Genomic DNA, 20960 nt, shown 5'->3' on the forward strand with positions numbered 1-20960 from the left:
GCGTCTCTCACTCAGCAATACCATGGTGTTGTCCCTAGCTCAGCATAATAGTGTGGGAGCCAGCCACAAGTACTGTGGAGTAGTTAAAATGTTGGAAGTAGAATACAATAAAATTTTTTACCATTTTTTCCTGCTGCCATATACACTAGGCCATTTATATACATTGTGTAAAGTACTGGTCCTGTAACACTCACTTGGCGTATGCCAGAAGTTACTTCTGAAGACTTTTCTCCGTTGAGACTCACTTGCTGTGGTCTGTTTCTGAGCAACTCTTCAGTTCATTCACACAATATCATACCCCGTAAGCTTGTAATTTGTTCGTTAGGTGGCAGTACAAAACTGTATGATTGCCTTCCAGAAATCAAGCACACGACATCTATCCAGGCACCTGTATCTACTGTTTTCTGGGTATCATGGATGAACAGAGTTAGCTGGGTTTCATGCGGTTGCTCTCGGAACCCATATTGATTCCTACAAGGAGATTTTCGATCTCCAGAAATGTCATAAAATGTGAGCATGTTCCAAAATTTTGCAACTGGCTGATGTCAGATCAGCCTATAGTTTTGTTTGATGACCCTCCTTGAAGGCAGGAATGGCTGTGATTTTTTTCAGTCAGTAGGAATGCTTTGCTCCATCAGAAATATGTGTTACACTGCTGCTAGAAGAAGGGCAAGTAATTTTGCATACTCTATGTAGAATTGGGCTAATTATTTTTAATTTTATTTTCCCCGAAGTAGTTGAATTGTTGTTAATTATTCTGAATTGTTGTTAATTATTCTAGTCGCTGGTGATCTTGATTTATGGCAGAAAAATGCAGTCCGTTTTTTCATTGTATCTTTTACTGACTCAATTTTCTGCTACACCTCTCCATCTGGCATCAAGCTCTTCTGTCCATTTAGTCAGTGTTTTTTGTTGATCATTATTATTCAGATGATTCCTGTGTTTGCTCTCTGTATTTTATTTGTTGTCAATTTGGTGTTCAACTTTATATATAAAAAGAAGAAGAGCTGGCCTATTAAATGTGATATAAGGATAAGTCACACATGTTGGTAATTCCTGATGACATAGTTTAAGTAATTAGAAGATCTTGATGACATTACAAAACATAGGAGTATAATTCCTTTAATCTAAATGTGCAGAACTCTTGCTGATAAATAATTCTTATATTCTTGGCCACTATTTTTAGTTTTTCTGAAAATCATTATAGTGAGCTCTTGATTTTTTTACAAACAGCTCTGATGATTTATGCCTTGACATTTTATTGTTGTTTTTTTTTTTGACATGTTACGAATAAATAAAAATTAGACATTTTCCAAAATGTTTCAGATTGAAGACAGTGAAGCTGATAGTGATACTGACATGGGACCTCCAGAGGTACCTCTCCCATGCAGTGGTAATGATTTGGGCTATATCCTTGTGTTGCTTTCAAGAGTTTCACATATGGACTCACTGTCTGAAGGACAGGCATTAGCACCTACTCTTGAAACACTGATAGATTACATTGTGCAGATGGAGACAGCACAGCATTGTGCTTCCAAGATTCTTGCTCGTATAATAAGGTGAGATCACAGTTATAATACATTCATTAAAAATATGTCACAGGATTTAATACTCAAATATATATCACACCTTTAGATTGAGTTTTTATCTGTTATCAAATATAAAATCCATTATCAAATATAAAACTTTCTATTTAGCTTCCTTGTTAGTAGTTGTCACAAAATAATAATGAATTTCTGAAGTAAATTCACACAGGTACCATATCCATTTAATCAGTTTAATAACTGGGGCTTTTGTAGGGCTGGTATGGCTTCGGTAGGTGTATGGCAAGGTATTAAGCATTCTTGCATTTTGTAAAAGTTTTTTTAAAACTGAAATTGCTTCTGGAAGAATATTGTGGAAGAACATATCTACGTATTTCTGCATAGAATACAAACAATGGAAGAAGTAAAGGTAATCACATGCCTTGCAGCTGAGACATAGAATGTTTGACACTATACACACAAGACAGATATTGTTGCTAAACTTTTGTACAATGTTCTCTCTCTGAACTTACAAACGCCCACCCACCCACCCACCCACACACACACACACACACACACACACACACACACACACAGTTTTTCGTGATTGAGGACATGATGTGATCATTGTTATTATAATCAAATAAACACTGCATTGTTGGTGTTGATAATGGTTTTCATAAGTTTAGCAAATCACCTTTAGGTGCATACTGAGAAAAGCAGAAAAGGGAATTATAATACAAAAAATTATAGCAGCCATGCATAGTGCTGCAAGGCACAGTTTGTCCAAAAACATGAAGATGCAGTGATAAACTACAGAAAATGTACAAATGATGCTGTAAGGGAAGTTATCAGTCACATGGCTTGTGACTATGAAAAAGTTTTTCAAACATTAAGAATAAAATAAAAAAACAAACAAAAAAATTAAATTTTTGTGTCACTTTTGTAATTTTATAGTTCCTCAAGCAAAGTCTCCTTTTGATGCATCTAAGAGTCTATTGGGTTAACAAATATAAATATGAATTTTGACATGTTGTAAGTAAAAATATACACATGTAAAGTAGCAGCGTGAGAATTTTTTTTTTTTTGTGTTACATGAAACAGAATGCGCTAAATTAATGAAGTCAGTCAATCTGCATTACACAACTCCCTATGTTGAAACTTCACTTACAACAGTTGTTTATTTTGACAATTTAGCATGCTTTGAAGATAGACTAATGAAAAAATGTTAGCGTTTAGGAATTAATGTTAGATATTAACAGTGAAGCTTCAAAACAATGACACTGTTTTGGAAACGGAGAAAGTAGCTGCAAAAGTATGCCACATGCAGTAGGGACTGCTGACAGCCGCACAAGTGTGTTTGTGTGTGCTGCTGCATGCAGCTGTCTGTACAAACCAAACTTACATAATGAACAAATTACCCTGATGATTGTGGAATAATGAAGCTATCGTGCCTCAGAGATAACCATCGTAAATGTTGAAGTAATTGTCGTGATGCAATTCATTTTTGGTGTTCATAATCTTGTCAGATTCTTCTGTTTTGGCCATATAAATTTCTAATTCCTCCAGCACGTTGCGATATTGCCATGTTGGTTTTATGCAAGATCTCCATATTACTGTTCAGTGTTTGTGATTCTATGCTTATGTGCTGACAAATGTGCTCCTACTGCAATTTTATTTTGCATATTTAATTAAAATGGCTTTCAAATGTTCAGCCTGCCTGCCCAATGTATTGTTTCTATTGGTTTTAATTGCCATGTCATCAACTAATGTCTGCCTGATGATTTTTGGGCACTGCCATCATGAATAAATGATCAAAATTTTGTATGATAGAATGAATGTTCATCTTCCTCAGGTGCTACTTGAGGCTACCTCTTGAGTGGAATGGGACCAGTATTTATACATGCAGCCTTCCCCCTCCATAGTCAGTTCCGGGCATTCCCTCTGCAGCTTGTGTCCACAGGATGCACTCTTAGGCATTCCACTTTCGGTCTGGTGTGCCTGCCGGTGCGCTGGCATACTGTTTTTGGTTCAGTGCAGTTCTGGGTGTTCCATCTGTGGACTGCACCCACTGGACGTGTTTCTAGGCATTCTGTTTTTGGCCCGGTCTGCTTGTCGATGTGCTGTCATTCTGTTTTTGGTTAGATGCAGTTCTAGGTGTTCCTTGTGCAGTCTGCACCCAATTGATCTAATCTTAGGTGCTCCATCTTCAGTCTGTTGTGCCTGGTGCTCTGTCTAGGGTTACTACCGTGTCCACTCGTTCAGTTCTTTGTTCTGTGGAGTGCTTCTGCTGTCCCCATATTGTTTTGAGCAATTTCAGTGAAAGATCCCAGACTGCACTGAGTTGATACCCAGTGTCATAGTTAATGAGGTTTTCCATTGCCTTTATCTCTTGATTCTCTTACAACTCCGTCAGCATCTCTGAGGGCCTGTGCTGGAAGCCTCATTTCATCATAAGTCATGGAATGTTTGCATTCCAGACAGTGTTCAGCAATGGTGATTTAGTTGCTGTCTTAGTTGGATGTGCCTCCAGTGTTCTTTACATCTGATGTCAACTCTTCTGGTTGTTTGACCACTGTATGACATTTCACATTTGAAAGGTATATGAAAATTCCCGCTTGTCTTAGTCCCAAGTCACTTTTCACATTCCCCAATAGTCCCCTAATCAACAACATATCATAGAATCTATTACTACGATCAGTTTTGATGTGGTATCCCTGTTCACTAAGGTGCCACTGAAAGACTCACAGGGACTGATTGCTGAGAAATTTGATGACACGCTGTTGGACCTGTTTAGGCATATACTGACTTCCACTTATTTTCTGTGCGGGAGTCAATATTACAAGCAAACAGAAGCTGTAGCCATGGGCAGTCCTCTGTCTTCAATGTTTGCCAATACATTTATGGAGAGATTTGAAGAGGAAGCATTAGAGACAGTTAACTATAAACCCACATGCTTCTTCACGTGTGAGGACGACACATTTGTGATCGGGCCATATGGTAGGGAGAGGCCTGATGTGTTTCTTGAACATTTGAACTCATGCCACCTAAGTATTAAGTTCACCATGAAACTGGAAAGGATGGCCAGCTGCCATTTTTGTATATGCTTATCAAAAGAAGGGCAATTGGGTCATTTGGCCACAGTGTGTATCGCAAACCCACACACATTGATTTATACCCACAAGTTAGCACAGAAGAAGACGTTGATCCACAGGGCACGCAACTTGTCAGACCCAGAGAGTTTTAGCAGCAGAAACAGAGTACCTGCGGTCAGTATTCTGCTGTAATGGATACACCACCAAAGAGATCCAGAAGACACTCTGAAACATGACCCAAAAGGAGATTAAAAGCAAAGATTGTAGCATATCTTCCCTATGTGGGATCTACTTCCACCAAAATCAATGGGCTTCTCTGGAATCACAATTTCAGGTGTGTATTCTGACCACTTAGCAAGATTGGGGAATGTAAATGATGACCTGGGACTAGGAAAATCAAGAATTTATCATATAGCTTGCCTACGTGGCATGTCATACTTTGGGCAAATAACCAGGACAGTGAACATCAGATGCAAAGAACATAAAAGACACACCCAACTAAGACAGGCAACTAAATCAGCCATTCCTGAGCAGTTTCTGGAACTCAATCATTTCATGAATTATGATGAAACGAGGCTTCTGGCACAGCCCCCCAGACACTTCGACAATGTTGTGAGAATCAGTAGAGATACAGGTGATGAAAATCTCACGAACTGTGACACTGGGCATCAACTCAGTAGAGCCGGGGATCCTGCACTGGGATTGCTGAAAATGCAATGGGGCTAACAGAAGCATTCCACAGAAATGAAAAGTGTGGATATGGGAAACAAACCCCCAGATGGAGCTCCAGGAACTTTGGACCGCAGATGTAATGCCAAAAATTGCATTCGGCTGGTGCAGATCGTGGAGGGAACACCTAGAACTGCCCCTAACTGAAAATGGAATGCCAGCATGTGACGGGTGCACTGAAATGAAAACGAAAAGCCTAAGAACATGTCCAGTGGGTGTGGACTGCAGATGGAACACCTAGAGTCACACTGGACTGAAAACAGAATGTCTTCTTGCCAGCAGGTGCACTGAACTGAAGGTGGAATGCCCAAGACTGCATCCAGTGGGCGTGGACCTCAGAGAGAATGCCTGGGAGTGACAATGGAGGGGGAAGTCCACTGGTGTAAATACTGCACCCTTTCCACTCAAGGGGTAGGCTCAGATAGCACTAATGAAGATACTGAGTGAAGTCATCAAAATACTGGGCAAGAATGACGCTGATATGCGGCAGAATACTGGACACCACAAAGATGTCAAAGTCTCTCATACTCATTCAACTTGTTCTTTACTCTTGGTTGTCCCATACTCTTCCCTTTGCATAGACAGTTGATGTCTTCAAACTGGTGATACCATCTACAGATGTTATCATCAGTGGGAGGATTACAATGGAACATAATATGGAACTCATGTTTCATTGTAACAATACATTCAGTCCTTGCAAAGTATAAGACACAAAAAGCTTTCTGTTCACTATTCACCATCTTTCTTACTAGCACTTTCTGACTGAAGACACAGAAAACAGTGGCGCACCTGTGCGCACAGGTATATGAATAAAACTGTATGAGTTGTTCTTTATTTTGCTGTATTATAATTGTAAGTTGAATGTAATGAATGCTACAAAGCATTACCAAGTAGATAAGATTTCTGAAGATCCTTTCTAATATTTTTTTCATGGATGATGACAGCTACCTAAGATTATGCTGAAAAGTATATACTTTTGTAGAGCACTCAGCCATTACGTGACTTGATCTTGAGCCATTGTTCCTATGCATTTTTTTTTTTTTTTTAGCTAAATAACTATAGCTTCTGTTTGTGATGAATGATATTACCAGTTGCTTATCCACTAAACTGACTGTCAACTTTTGTGTCTATCTCTGTTTAACTTGATGATCATTTTATTGTAATAGTATCATGATAACTGAGTCTAGTTGTTTTGAGAATATTATCAAAGGAACGAGGTGTTCTTGCCATCACTATTTATTAATAAAGGGCTACTATAAATGATTAATTCATTTTCAGATTTCTATATTGTCCAAGTATTAGATGTACAGATATGATCACTGCGCGAACAGAACCATAAACACACAAGAGTTTGCGTTGTGTCCATCAGTTAGTGTTACAAGTGCAGTGCCTTGACAGAATGGTGACAAAGGAAGAAAAGATTTTGTGTGTGTTGGAATATGCGAGAAGTTTATCTGTTACAAAATATTTAGCTGGAAAGGTTAATTGCCACAATGTGAGATTGTGGGGCACTGAAGATCCGTATGAAATGCCTAATAAACGACTTCCATGAAAGGTTAATGTTTTCTGTGCAGCATCACAGACATTGCTGTATGGGCCATTTTTCTTCTTTGAGAAGACTTCGACAGTTACCTCTTACCTTGACATGTTGCAGTTCTGGTTGTGTCCACAACTAACTACTGATTCTCAGAATTTCATCTTCCATCAAGATAGGGCACCCCTGCATTGGAGCATCACTGTTCACCACTACCTAAATGACAAAATGCAGCATCACTGCATTGGACATAGTGGTGAAGATGGTGTGGTTCTGTTCCCTTGCCCCCCAGGTCACCTGACCTAACATCTTGTATCTTTTTCTTTAAGAGGTACAATAAAGACCAAGTTTCCATACCCCTGCTGACCAGACACTGGAAAAATTCAGAGAATGCATTAGTGCTGCTGTGATGAACATTGACAGGATAGGTATGGAATCAACTTAAAAGTTGCTTCGGCGTGTCTCATGTGACCAGGTAGTCACTCATAGAAAATTTGTAGAGTGTAAAATGCAAACTTGGTGAGTTTACAGTTTCATTCATTCATCAACCATATTTGTGTGTGTAATAGTTTGGAAAATATGGAGCTTTGAAAATGACTGAATCATATTTATAGTAGCCTAATATATTTTCAACAGGGATGGTTTAGTAGTAGTAGTAGTTTTATTCATCCATAGATATCTTTTTACAAGGATATAGGACATGTCAAAGTATTTACAAGTTTAGATCAATTTAAAATAAGCTAATTCATGTGCACATATATTTACAGACTTATAGTTAGAGACAATCATTAGATTTACTCCTGGTATACAGTACTTTTTTTACAAATAAATTATTAAATAATGTAATGCCACACTGTTTACTCATATCTCACTATCAGTCACTGCACACACTATACACACATTGTTTCATAGCACTTCACTCACTACTCTCTCTCTCTCTCTCTCTCTCTCTCTCTCTCTCTCTCTCTCACACACACACACACACACACACACACACACACACACACACACACATTGGTGATCTCTGGACCATTTTGTGTACCGCAACTTCCCATTTGCTATTCTGAAAAACTGAGTCAGCATCCCTCCATAATGAGTGAGATGTTGAGCTCAGAAAGAGGAAGAGGTGTTAGAATTGAGCTATGCATAGCTTGGGGGTAAATATTTCTAGAAAGGAAAAAAGAGGAAAAAAAGCTTAAGTGAAGGTGATACATGGAATGTTGGATGTTTTATAACCATCATCATTATTATTATTTATTTATTTGCGAAACATTTTTTTTTATCAAACCCCTACTCTGTTTTATCAAAGTAATCCTTCAGTGTATAAAATGTATTTCACAACAGGTACATTTTAGCTGCTTTTTTAAATAATTGTATTTTTGAAATTTCTTTAATCTATTTTGGTAATTTATTGTACAGTTTTATTCCTTGGTAGAAAATTCTGTTTTGAGTATTATGTCTATTTTTTCTTGGTAAAGGTAAGTTGACTCTATCTCTTGTTGCATGTTCCTGGACAGAGTTGTTTGTGCAGTAATTACCAATGTTATTTTTGATGTATACAACTGACTGGTAAATGTATTCACATGGAGCAGTTAAAATCCACAGTGTTTTGAACAGATCTTTACAATGAGCTTGACTAGAATTTTTGGTTGTTATCCTTATGGATCTTTTCTGGAGTTTGAAATTTTGTGTTCATATTTTGTGTGTTTGTTCCCCAAAAAAGAATACCATAGCTAAGAATTGAGTGTACATATGAATAATATGTAACTAAAAGACAGTGCATGTTACACACTGATGATAGGATTCTGAGGGCGTAACATGCTGATGACATTCTGTTTGCAAGTACCTTTGTGTGTTCACACCACTTCAACTGAGAATCAATATCCATTCTTAACTGTCTGTTGTAGGTGTTTTTCTCAAAAAGTTTTTGAAATGGTGTCTTTCTTCTTTTTTTTTGGAGGGGGGGGGGGGGGGGGGGGAGGGGGAGTTTTATCTCTCTGACCAATTATGAAATTTTAACTTTTCTAGTCTATTGCAAACTGGCCAAAAATTCCTCTTCATCTTATGACATATCTCAGGGACACATTCATTTTCTGTAAAAAAAAAAAAAAAAAAAAAAAAAAAAAAAAAAAAAAAAAAAAAAAAAAAAAAACAACTCTGGATCTCTGTAACCTCCCCTTTCTGTAACCATGTAAACTGTCTGAAAAATCTGGGTTGTTTCAATTTCTGAATTTACCCCTCTTTCGGTTACATCGTTGCTTGGGAACTTGAAGTCCATGAATGGCTTCAAATAATCTCCAAGTAGCTGAATATAACCATAGGCAGTCAGTGATCAGTTCACTTGAAGCAGAGGGCCCAGTCCATTCCATGTAAACACAGTCCACACCATTACAGAGCCGCCACCAGCTTGCCCAGTGCCTTGTTGAGAACTAGGGTTCATGGCTTCATGGGGTCTGTTCCACACTTGAACCCTACCTTCAGCTCTTCCCAACTGAAATCAGGACTCATCTGATCAGGCTACAGTTTTCCAATCATCTAGGGTCCAGCCCACATGGTCATGAGCCCAGGAGGGATACTACAGGCGATTTTGCGCTGCTTGCAAAGGCACTTATGTTGGTCATCTGCTGCCAAAGGCTATTAGCACCAAATTTCACACTACTGTGGAAACTGATATGTTTGTAGTATATTCCACATTGATTTCTCCAGTTACTTCACACAGTTTAGCTTGACTGTAAGCACTGACAACTCTATGCAAATGCTTTTGCTTTCAATCATTAAGTGAAAGCCATTGGCCACTGAGTTGTCCTTGGTGAGAGGTTATGCCTGAAATTTGGTATTCTCGGCACACTCTAGGTACTGTGGATTTCAGAATATTGAATTTCCTGATAATTTCCAAAATGGAATTTCCCTTGTGGCTAGCTCCAACTACTGCATTCAAAATCTGTTAATTCCTGTTGTGCAACCATAATCATATCAGAAACCTTTCCACATGAATCACCTGAACACATATGATGCTGCCCTTTTATACCATATGTATGCTATACTACCTTCATCTGTATAAGCGTATCGCTATCCCATGACTTTTATCATGTCAGTGTTATCACCACATATTGTTTTATATATACACTATAACAGTTTTATCTGTTTGAAACGTCAGAATATTTCTGCCTTGAATAAGATCAGAACTATATAGTTATGTGGTAGCTACATGGCAGCATTTGAGTATCTGAATTTCCATAGTAGTTATTAAGATTCATGTCCCCTCAATAACATTCTTTTTCCACATTTTGTTGTTTGTTGATGTGTTGCAAGTGTATGACAAATATAGCTGAGGTATGACGAACATGATAATACATTGCGAGAAAGACGAGTATATGACATATGCAGGCTGTGAGTGATAGCACCCTGGCACTCTTGCAATATGATGGCTTCACTGTGCTGTCCCATTGAAGTGATCGACTTCTAACAGGATAACTCACCGGCTCATGATTAGAATCATTCAGCAATGGTTTTCACAACAGGCTGATGTCGACCTGATCAACTGGTCTGTTCGAGTGCCAAACTTGAATCTCATTGGAAAATTGTGTGCCAAAATGAAGCGACATATGAGCTTACAGTGGCCAACATCAGCCTTCAGACATGGTGTTGGATACATGGGAGAGGCTGACTGCCCCCATGCTTCATGGATGAGGCAAGTAGCTGATACCAGTGGTGGGTGGACCTCATAGCATCATTTCGCTTTACTCCACTTTATATTACAACATTTCGTATAACTGTACGTTTGTTAATTGGAAATCTACATGAAATCATTATACTTTACATTTTATTTATTATATTCATGCTACCTGACACGTAATAGATGTAAATTTGAAAAAAAAGGAAAAGCCCAAACAAGTCAATTTGAAGAGTGTCACACAATCATAGCTTTCGGCCGTTAGGGCCTTTGACAGTAGTAGACACACACACACACACACACACACACACACACACACACACACACTAGTGCAACTTGCCCACACGTCTGCAGTCTCAGAGAGTTGAAACTACACTCTCTGAGACTGCAGACGTGTGTGCAAGTTGCGCTTGTGTGAGTGTGTGTGTGCGTGTGCGTATGTGTGTCTACTGGTGACAAAGGCCTTAATGGCCAAAAGGTATGATTGTGTGAATCTTTTTATTGTGCCTATCGCGACTCAACATCTCCGCTGTATGGTGAGTAGCAACTTTCATTCTCTCATATTGTTATATTCCAGCATGGATTTTCCATTGTTCAGTTTGAAGAGATATAGAATTGGTGTCCTAAAATGAGACAGTCAGACTTAATATTGACCAATATCAGAACAGGTAAAAGCTAAAGTAATAATATTATCTTCCTTACTGCCTCTCCAACATTTTCTGCATTCTGCAAAAGAAGTTAAGTCAGGGCATAGAAAAGTTCTTTTTCAAGTTAACATTTGAGTCCAAGGATAGCATTCCACACACTGTGCCGATTTTTGTATGTAAGTCTTCACAGAAATGACCACTGCAGAAAATACGTTCAGTGTTTTCTTTATCAGATTGCACAGCTGAAGCATTGCCCATGATTAAATTTCTATCAGACTATGACTGATTGGAAGTTTTGTCAAGTGTTTTTCTGTTTTTCTTTTTTGAGAACAAAACTTTTGTTTTTGTCTCCTTTGATTCCACTACAGCTTTCATCTCTTTGAATTGTTTCAAACATTCTCCATATGGAGACAGTGTTAGCCACTTAACAGATTCAGAACAAGCTTATTTTATTATATGAGATGTAACTTGATATGGCTTGCTGATTTTGGGAGGTGGCCGGATACCATTTGGACTCACATTTACTCCATTGTTCGAACCTTGTGTGTCAAACTCTTGTTATTTTGCAAAGCCATTGTCTCTAAGTAATATGATATCCCAGTTTCCAGAGACTGCTTATAGCATTTTCCAATGTTACTGCCCACAAGTAGGCTGCTCCAAACAGCCTTGTAGTTAAAAATGAGGTTTCTACTTTACCTTGGTTATTTGCCCACCAGGTTTCTATTTCAGCAAGTTTCAAGTTAGGAAACAGGAAAAACTCACTTGGGGCAAAGTCTCCTGAACAGGCTGGATGAGGAACCAGTTCAGAGTCTAGTTCATCCATTGTTATCGCTGATATACGGGATGGTGCATTATCCTAATGAAAGAGCACTTTTTTGTACGCCAACCTTGTTATTTTTTCAGCCAACACAAGTTTCTGACATTCCAGCAATGAAGCACAATAGGGTACAGTTAGGGTTCTGCCTTTTTCCACGTAATCTATGAGGATTGTACCTTGGGAATCTCAAAAAACAATGTCCATCACCTTACCAGCTGACAAAATGTTCTTTGCCTTCTTTGGTGCATTTTCACCAGCCTTTGTCCATTGTTTTGATTGCTGTTTAAACTCTGGTGTGTATGATGAAGCTAGGTTTCATCAACAGTCACAAATCAGTGCAAAAAGTCTTGTGGATTGCAATTAAACTTCAGCCACATGCACTTTTGGTCGACTGTGAACAATCATGGCACCTCTTCGCACTCAGCTTCTTCATAGTTAATTTTCCATTCAGGATGTTACGCATTCGCTCAGATGAGATGCCAACAGTCCCAGAAATCTTACAAATTTTTATTCGGCGGACTTGTGATACCATTCAGGGATTTTGTCAGTGGTTTCCTTTTTGGTGACCTCCGTTGGATGGCTGGAACACACTTTGTCTTCTGTGCTTGTCTGACCATGTTTAAATTCATTAATCTAAAAGTAAATGGTCTTTAGTGATGGTGCAGAGGCCACATGAACTTCATCCAGTTCCGTTTTTATTTGTGTGGCAATCCAACCTTTCAAACGAAAATGTTTAATACCAGCACAAAACTCAGTTTTCTACATTTTCAATCGCAGTCGACACACTGACCAGTTGAGATAGCTGTCAACAGTGAACTGTATGCTGTACAGTGTACTAATTCCTTATATGATCCTTGAAATAATAAAGCTTATGGACCATAAAGGTGCAGCAAAAATGTTTCATTCTTTCATGGAAATTTATCAGACTTGTCAAACCATGATTGTACACTCAAAAAACTGAAATACAACACTTTTAAGATCAAGGATTCCAACAGTATCCAGCTCTGTAATGGTCTTGTTGTCATTGCTCTACACCTCAGGCTCTATGAGAAGTAAGTTCTGATCCCTCCCTGCAGAGATGAGCAGCTACTTTAGCCAGAATCTAGCTTTCTCTCTTAAGTGAACTCTCTCATAATTGGCACCTTTCCTTTGTATTCAAAATCATTTTGAGTAATGATAGTAGATTAAAAAATGTTAAATCAGAATATAAATAGTCATTTTCTCACATTATATCCTAATTGCAAGAAGACAAAGAGTAGACCATTCAGTCATCCAGTATCTGTAGTTTCATATCCACAAACCACCAACATTATTGAGTTCTATTGTCCTTGCATATTACAGAGAGGTGAACCATATCTCACACTGAAAATCCATATTCTACGCATGTCCTGTCAACTGGAAGATTATACAGTTTTGTACCCATTTATCTCTTTTTGTATCATTATACGTGTCCAGCTAGATTTTAATATAGGATTTTAATAAATACACTCCTGGAAATTGAAATAAGAACACCGTGAATTCATTGTCCCAGGAAGGGGAAACTTTATTGACACATTCCTGGGGTCAGATACATCACATGATCACACTGACAGAACCACAGGCACATAGACACAGGCAACAGAGCATGCACAATGTCGGCACTAGTACAGTGTATATCCACCTTTCGCAGCAATGCAGGCTGCTATTCTCCCATGGAGACGATCGTAGAGATGCTGGATGTAGTCCTGTGGAACGGCTTGCCATGCCATTTCCACCTGGCGCCTCAGTTGGACCAGCGTTCGTGCTGGACGTGCAGACCGCATGAGACGAAGCTTCATCCAGTCCCAAACATGCTCAATGGGGGACAGATCCGGAGATCTTGCTGGCCAGGGTAGTTGACTTACACCTTCTAGAGCACGTTGGGTGGCACGGGATACATGCGGACGTGCATTGTCCTGTTGGAACAGCAAGTTCCCTTGCCGGTCTAGGAATGGTAGAACGATGGGTTCGATGACGGTTTGGATGTACCGTGCACTATTCAGTGTCCCCTCGACGATCACCAGTGGTGTACGGCCAGTGTAGGAGATCGCTCCCCACACCATGATGCCGGGTGTTGCCCCTGTGTGCCTCGGTCGTATGCAGTCCTGAGTGTGGCGCTCACCTGCACGGCGCCAAACACGCATACGACCATCATTGGCACCAAGGCAGAAGCGACTCTCATCGCTGAAGACGACATGTCTCCATTCGTCCCTCCATTCACGCCTGTCGTGACCTGGAGGCGGGCTGCACGATGTTGGGGCGTGAGCGGAAGACGGCCTAACGGTGTGCGGGACCGTAGCCCAGCTTCATGGAGACGGTTGCGAATGGTCCTCGCCGATACCCCAGGAGCAACAGTGTCCCTAATTTGCTGGGAAGTGGCGGTGCGGTCCCCTACGGCACTGCGTAGGATCCTACGGTCTTGGCGTGCATCCGTGCATCGCTGCGGTCCGGTCCCAGGTCGACGGGCACGTGCACCTTCCGCCGACCACTGGCGACAACATCGATGTACTGTGGAGACCTCACGCCCCACGTGTTGAGCAATTGGGTGGTACGTCCACCCGGCCTCCCGCATGCCCACTATACGCCCTCGCTCAAAGTCCGTCAACTGCACATACGGTTCACGTCCACGCTGTCGCGGCATGCTACCAGTGTTAAAGACTGCGATGGAGTTCCGTATCCCACGGCAAACTGGCTGACACTGACGCCGGCGGTGCACAAATGCTGCGCAGCTAGCGCCATTCGACGGCCAACACCGCGGTTCCTGGTGTGTCCGCAGTGCCGTGCGTGTGATCATTGCTTGTACAGCCCTCTCGCAGTGTCCGGAGCAAGTATGGTGGGTCTGACACCGGTGTCAATGTGTTCTTTTTTCCATTTCTAGGAGTGTATTAGCGACTCAGCCCAGCTTGGCACAGGTAGCACTACAGTTAGCCAACTTATTTGGTGCAGCATATTTTGTTTGCAGGACACAGCATAGAGTTATGAATAAATTTCAGAGAACAGTGTGGAGTTACTCAGTATCATCACTTTCATATGACTCACACAATATAAGTAGCACTCAGCATGAAAGTTGTCTGGAGACATGAATGTTGTGTGTTCCATATTGAAGTGGTGTTTGCAGTGTCACCTCATGACAGGGATGGGAGCACATGGTAATGTAAGCAATATGTTTACAACCCATCTAAATATTGTACATGAACTGTGTGTATGTGAGTGTGTGTGTGTGTGTGGGGGGGGGGGGGGTGTTTGTGTGTGTTTGGTGAGAGTTGAAGTTTGTGATTGGAGGGCTGAGGATTGAGTCGCAGATAGACACAATAAAAACACTCTCACAGTTCAAGCTTTAGGCCATTGACTTTCATCAGCAATAGACATACTTTTGCACACGCATACACTCGTGCAAATGAAACTCACACACACGAATGCAGTCTCGGGCAACGTTAACCACACTGTATGTAGCAGCACCAGTGCATGATGGGAGTGGCAACTGGGTGGGGGTAAGGAGGAGGCCCGGGTGGGGAGGGAGAGGGTTAGTATGGCGGTGGCGGTGAGCAGTGAATTGCTGCAGGTTAGACGGAGGGCAAGGGAGAGGTGGGGAGGAGGGGGGCGGAAGTAGCGGAAAAAGGAGAGAAATAAAAAGACTGGGTGTGGTGGTGGAATGACAGTTGCGTAGATTCTGGATTGGGAACAGGGAAGTGGCTGGATGGGTGAGGACAGTGACTAATGAAGGTTGAGGTCAGGAGGGTTACTGGAACATAGGATGTATTGCAGGGGAAGTTCCCACCTGCACAGTTCAGAAAAGCTGGTGTTGGTGGGAAGGATCCATATGGCACAGGCTGTAAAGCAGTCATTGAAATGAAGGATATCTTATTTGGCAGTGTGTTCAGCAACAGGGTGGACCACATGTTTCTTGGCCACAGTTTGTCGGTTGCCATTCATGTGGACAGACAGCTTGTTGGTTGTGATGCCTACATTGAATGCAGCACAGTGGTTGCAGCTTAGCTTGTAGAACACATGACTGGTTTCACCGTGATAAAGAGAGATGATCCTCAACGAGTCCACAGCCGGAAAAGCAATAAAAGCAGCTTCGATAGGAAGCGAAAGTGTTGTTATAAGGACTTATGAGCTTAAAGAGAAATGGGAGTTTACTGGAAATGTAATTTAGAACATGATTTAAAAATAAAATAAAATTTTACAACATTGGAAAAATGTGATAAATTGCTTAAATTTTGTTATTATACCCAAAAATATTCCCTTTTTTTGTTTGGAAATCTGACGCGATAGAAAAAAATGGATCGCATTTTTTAAATCAGCGCTGAAAAGTACATAAAAGTCAGTTATCAAATTTCAAACAACTTTCAAAAAAAAAATTTTTTTTAGACCTGTGTTATTCAGTTAGTTAGTCTTTCCTACATTTGAAATATAAACTTCATAAAAGATTAAGTTTTGCTAAAAGTCTGATCAATCTGAAATCACGTATAATAATATTCTCTTGCTCCTATTAAATGAATTCCCTTAAAATAACTTGCATGAATTTTGTTTAAAATTGTGGGAATTTTTTTGATGCAGTTTATGTAACTTGCATTGCAATAGTTCTCTTAAAGACTACAAATAATTTGCACCATTGTTGTACTCATCAAGACAAGAGAAGCTAACATAGAAAGGCTATGGCACCTACCATGATGGGGAAATAAAAAAAAAAAATTGTGCAAAATGATGGACAGTCTTTGGTTCAGTGGCTGAGAACTAGGCACTTTGACTGAGCTATTTGCACAGTGATGCTAACACCTCCTTTGGACTGGTGCTGGCCAAATTGCTACACATTTTGCAATCAGTGTCCGTATCCTATATTTCCATGTATTAGCTTCAATTGGTATTAATTTTTAATATTGTGTGTAGTACGTCTTTCTGGTATGAAAATATGTTGTCACTATAATGCAGTGTGGGTATTAATGGGGAGAAAGTGTTACTACAAACTGGGATATTCCTGTACATGCCAAGAACTCCTGAAGTGGGACTTAAGCCATTTTCCCTGCAGACAGTTTTGTTATATTGACTGTACACACACACACACACACACACACACACACACACACACACACACACACGAAACTGGTAACTATGAAATGAAATCTAAAACCAGTAATATTTCATTCTATTGGGCTGGGAAGGTTATGGAAGAAACATTGCTTTCGCAACAAACATTACTTATTTCGAGTTGGACAACCCTTTTCAGTGGGTTCCACCACATGTAACCCAGGAATATACTGTTCAACACAATACAATCCTTCACATCCTTTGCTACAGTTGGCCTATGTGGCGCCGTGACATGCCATTCATTAGTAGGTCTCTCCTCTTCAGTGCCTGTTTTATATGATATTGGGTGCTATGGTCCTTGCTACAGTGAAGTGTTTTGCACTGGCACATTTTCTTTAACTTTTACCATATGTTTCACAAAGGTTTAGGTGTAGTATGCTAAGCACTCTCCAGATCATGCTTCTTTCATTCAGAATTCCGCTATCGGGTGGAGAAATGTAGGGTCCCCCTGAGTAGGTCAGGCGTGCACTACATGCCGGAAGCGGCTACAAGGGTAGCAGAGTACGTGTGGAGTGCACATGGGTTTTTTTTAGGTTGGAGAATTCCCTCCCTAGGCCCGAAAAGACGCCTCCTGGGACGCGGCAAGGTAGGAGTAGGCAAAATGCAACAGGGAATAACAATATTAATGTGCTAATAGTAAACTGCAGGAGCGTCTATAGAAAGGTCCCAGAACTGCTCTCATTAATAAACGATCACGATGACCATATAGTACTAGGGACAGAAAGTTGGCTGAAACCAGACGTAAACAGTAATGAAATCCTAAACTCGGATTGGAATGTATACCGCAGAGACAGGCTGGACAGTGAAGGGGGAGGCATGTTTATAGCGATAAGAAGTGCAATAGTATCGAAGGAAATTGTCGGAGATCCGAAATGTGAAATGATTTGGGTGAAGGTCACGGTTAAAGCAGGCTCAGGCATGGTAATTGGATGTCTCTGTAGGCCCCCGGGCTCAGCAGCTGTTGTGGCTGAGCACCTGAAGGATAATTTGGAAAATATTTCGAGTAGATTTCCCCACCATGTTATAGTTCTGGGTGGAGATTTTAATTTGCCAGATATAGACTGGGAGACTCAAACGTTCATAACGGGTAGCAGGGAAATTTTTTTAAGTGCTTTATCTGAAAACTACCTTGAGCAGTTAAGCAGAGAACCGACTCGTGGTGATAACATATTAGACCTTCTGGTGACAAACAGACCCGAACTATTTGAAACAGTTAACGCAGAACAGGGAATCAGCGATCATAAAGCGGTTACGGCATCGATGATTTCAGCCGTAAATAGAAATATTAAAAAAGGTAGGAAGATTTTTCTGTTTGGCAAAAGTGACAAAAAGCAGATTACAGAGTACCTGACGGCTCAACACAAAAGTTTTGTCTCAAGTACAGATAGTGTTGAGGATCAGTGGACAAAGTTCAAAACCATCGTACAATATGCGTTAGATGAGTATGTGCCAAGCAAGATTGTAAGAGATGGAAAAGAGCCACCGTGGTACAACAACCGAGTTAGAAAACTGCTGCGGAAGCTAAGGGAACTAGACAGCAAACATAAACATAGCCAAAGCCTTGCAGACAAACAAAAATTACGTGAAGCGAAATGTAGTGTGAGGAGGGCTATGCGAGAGGCATTCAATGAATTCGAAAGTAAAGTTCTATGTACTGACTTGGCAGAAAATCCTAAGAAATTTTGGTCTTATGTCAAAGCGGTAGGTGGATCAAAACATAATGTCCAGACACTCTGTGACCAAAATGCTACTGAAACAGAGGATGACAGACTAAAGGCCGAAATACTAAATGTCTTTTTCCAAAGCTGTTTCACAGAGGAAGACTACACTTTAGTTCCTTCTCTAGATTGTTGCACAGATGACAAAATGGTAGATATCGAAATAGACGACAGAGGGATAGAGAAACAACTAAAATCGCTCAAAAGAGGAAAGGCTGCTGGACCTAATGGGATTTCGATTTTACACGGAGTACGTGAAGGAACTTGCCCCCCTTCTTGCAGCGGTGTACCGTAGGTCTCTAGAAGAGCGTAGCGTTCCAAAGGATTGGAAAAGGGCACAGGTCATCCCCGTTTTCAAGAAGGGACGTCGAACAGATGGGCAGAACTATAGACCTATATCTCTTACGTCGATCAGTTGTAGAGTTTTGGAACACGTATTATGTTCGAGTATAATGACTTTTCTGGAGACTAGATATCTACTCTGTAGGAATCATAATGGGTTTCGAAAAAGACGGTTCTGTGAAACCCAGCTTGCGCTATTCGTCCACGAGACTCAGAGGGCCATAGACACAGGTTCACAGGTAGATGCCGTGTTTCTTGACTTCCGCAAGGCGTTCGATACAGTTCCCCACAGTCGTTTAATGAACAAAGTAAGAGCATATGGACTATCAGACCAATTGTGTGATTGGATTGAGGAGTTCCAAGATAACAGAACGCAGCATGTCATTCTCAATGGAGAGAAGTCTTCCGAAGTAAGGGTGATTTCAGGTGTGCCGCAGGGGAGTGTCATAGGACCGTTGCTATTCACAATATACATAAATGACCTGGTGGATGACATCGGAAGTTCACTGAGGCTTTTTGCAGATGATGCTGTGGTGTATCGAGAGGTTGTAACAATGGAAAATTGTACTGAAATGAAGGAGGATCTGCAGCGAATTGACGCATGGTGCAGGGAATGGCAATTGAATCTCAATGTAGACAAGTGTAATGTGCTGCGAATACATAGAAAGATAGATCCCCTATCATTTAGCTACAAAATAGCAGGTCAGCAACTGGAAGCAATTAATTCCATAAATTATCTGGGAGTACGCATTAGGAGTGATTTAAAATTGAATGATCACATAAAGTTGATCGTCAGTAAATCAGATGCCAGACTGAGATTCATTGGAAGAATCCTAAGGAAATCCAATCCGAAAACAAAGGAAGTAGGTTACAGTACGCTTGTTCGACCACTGCTCAGCAGTGTGGGATCCGTATCAGATAGGGTTGATAGAAGAGGTAGAGAAGATCCAACGGAGAGGAGCGCGCTTCATTACAGGATCATTTAGTAATCGCGAAAGCGTTACAGAGATGATAGATAAACTCCAGTGGAAGACTCTGCAGGAGAGACGCTCAGTAGCTCTGTACGGGCTTTTGTTAAAGTTTCGAGAACATACCTTCACCGAAGAGTCAAGCAGTATATTGCTCCCTCCTACGTATATCTCGCGAAGAGACCATGAGGATAAAATCAGAGAGATTAGAGCCCACACAGAAGCATACCGACAATCCTTCTTTCCACGAACTATACGAGACTCGTATAGAAGGGAGAACCGATAGAGGTACTCAGGGTACCCTCCGCCACACACTGTCAGGTGGCTTGCGGAGTATGGATGTAGATGTAGATGTAGAATGCCCAGCCTTGCCACTGATAACTCACTGTCTAATGTGCAATTGGTATACATTTTGTTTGTTTATAGAGAATAAACCAGAAACAACATTTATAGAGAATGGCATACTAATTAATAAAAATGAAAGTTTACAACAGTGGATGTAGAAAATATTGGTTGACTGGTGATTTCTTAACAGAATCAGCTGTAGTCGCTAAATCATCTTCAGATTCAGGTTACTAATCTATTTGTAAAAAACCTATAACAATTGAGGTTCTTGACTGGAGAACAGGTGGAGGAAAGAGTGAGAAATCTTTAACAAGAAAATGTAGTTCTGCCTTGAGCAAACACAATTTTCTTGAAACTTCCTGGCAGATTAAAACCGTGTGCCGGACCGAGACTCAAACTCGGGATCTTTGCCTTTCGTGGACAAGCGCTCTAACAACTGTGCTACCCAAGCATGACTCAC

General features: G+C 40.6%; 1 protein-coding gene across 2 annotated transcripts in view; it reads left to right on the plus strand.

Annotated features, from left to right (window-relative positions):
• The window catches only part of LOC124615086 (armadillo repeat-containing protein 5-like), a 186947-nt gene that overhangs the window by 81424 nt on the left and 84563 nt on the right, over positions 1 to 20960 (plus strand). For both annotated transcript variants that reach the window (XM_047143000.1, XM_047142999.1), the window contains exon 8: positions 1327 to 1559. In XM_047143000.1, coding sequence (XP_046998956.1) covers positions 1327 to 1559 — 233 coding nt within the window. The remainder of the gene's footprint in view (positions 1 to 1326; positions 1560 to 20960) is intronic.

This window comes from Schistocerca americana, chromosome 1 (assembly GCF_021461395.2).
Source record: "Schistocerca americana isolate TAMUIC-IGC-003095 chromosome 1, iqSchAmer2.1, whole genome shotgun sequence".
NCBI classification, from domain to species: domain Eukaryota; kingdom Metazoa; phylum Arthropoda; class Insecta; order Orthoptera; family Acrididae; genus Schistocerca; species Schistocerca americana.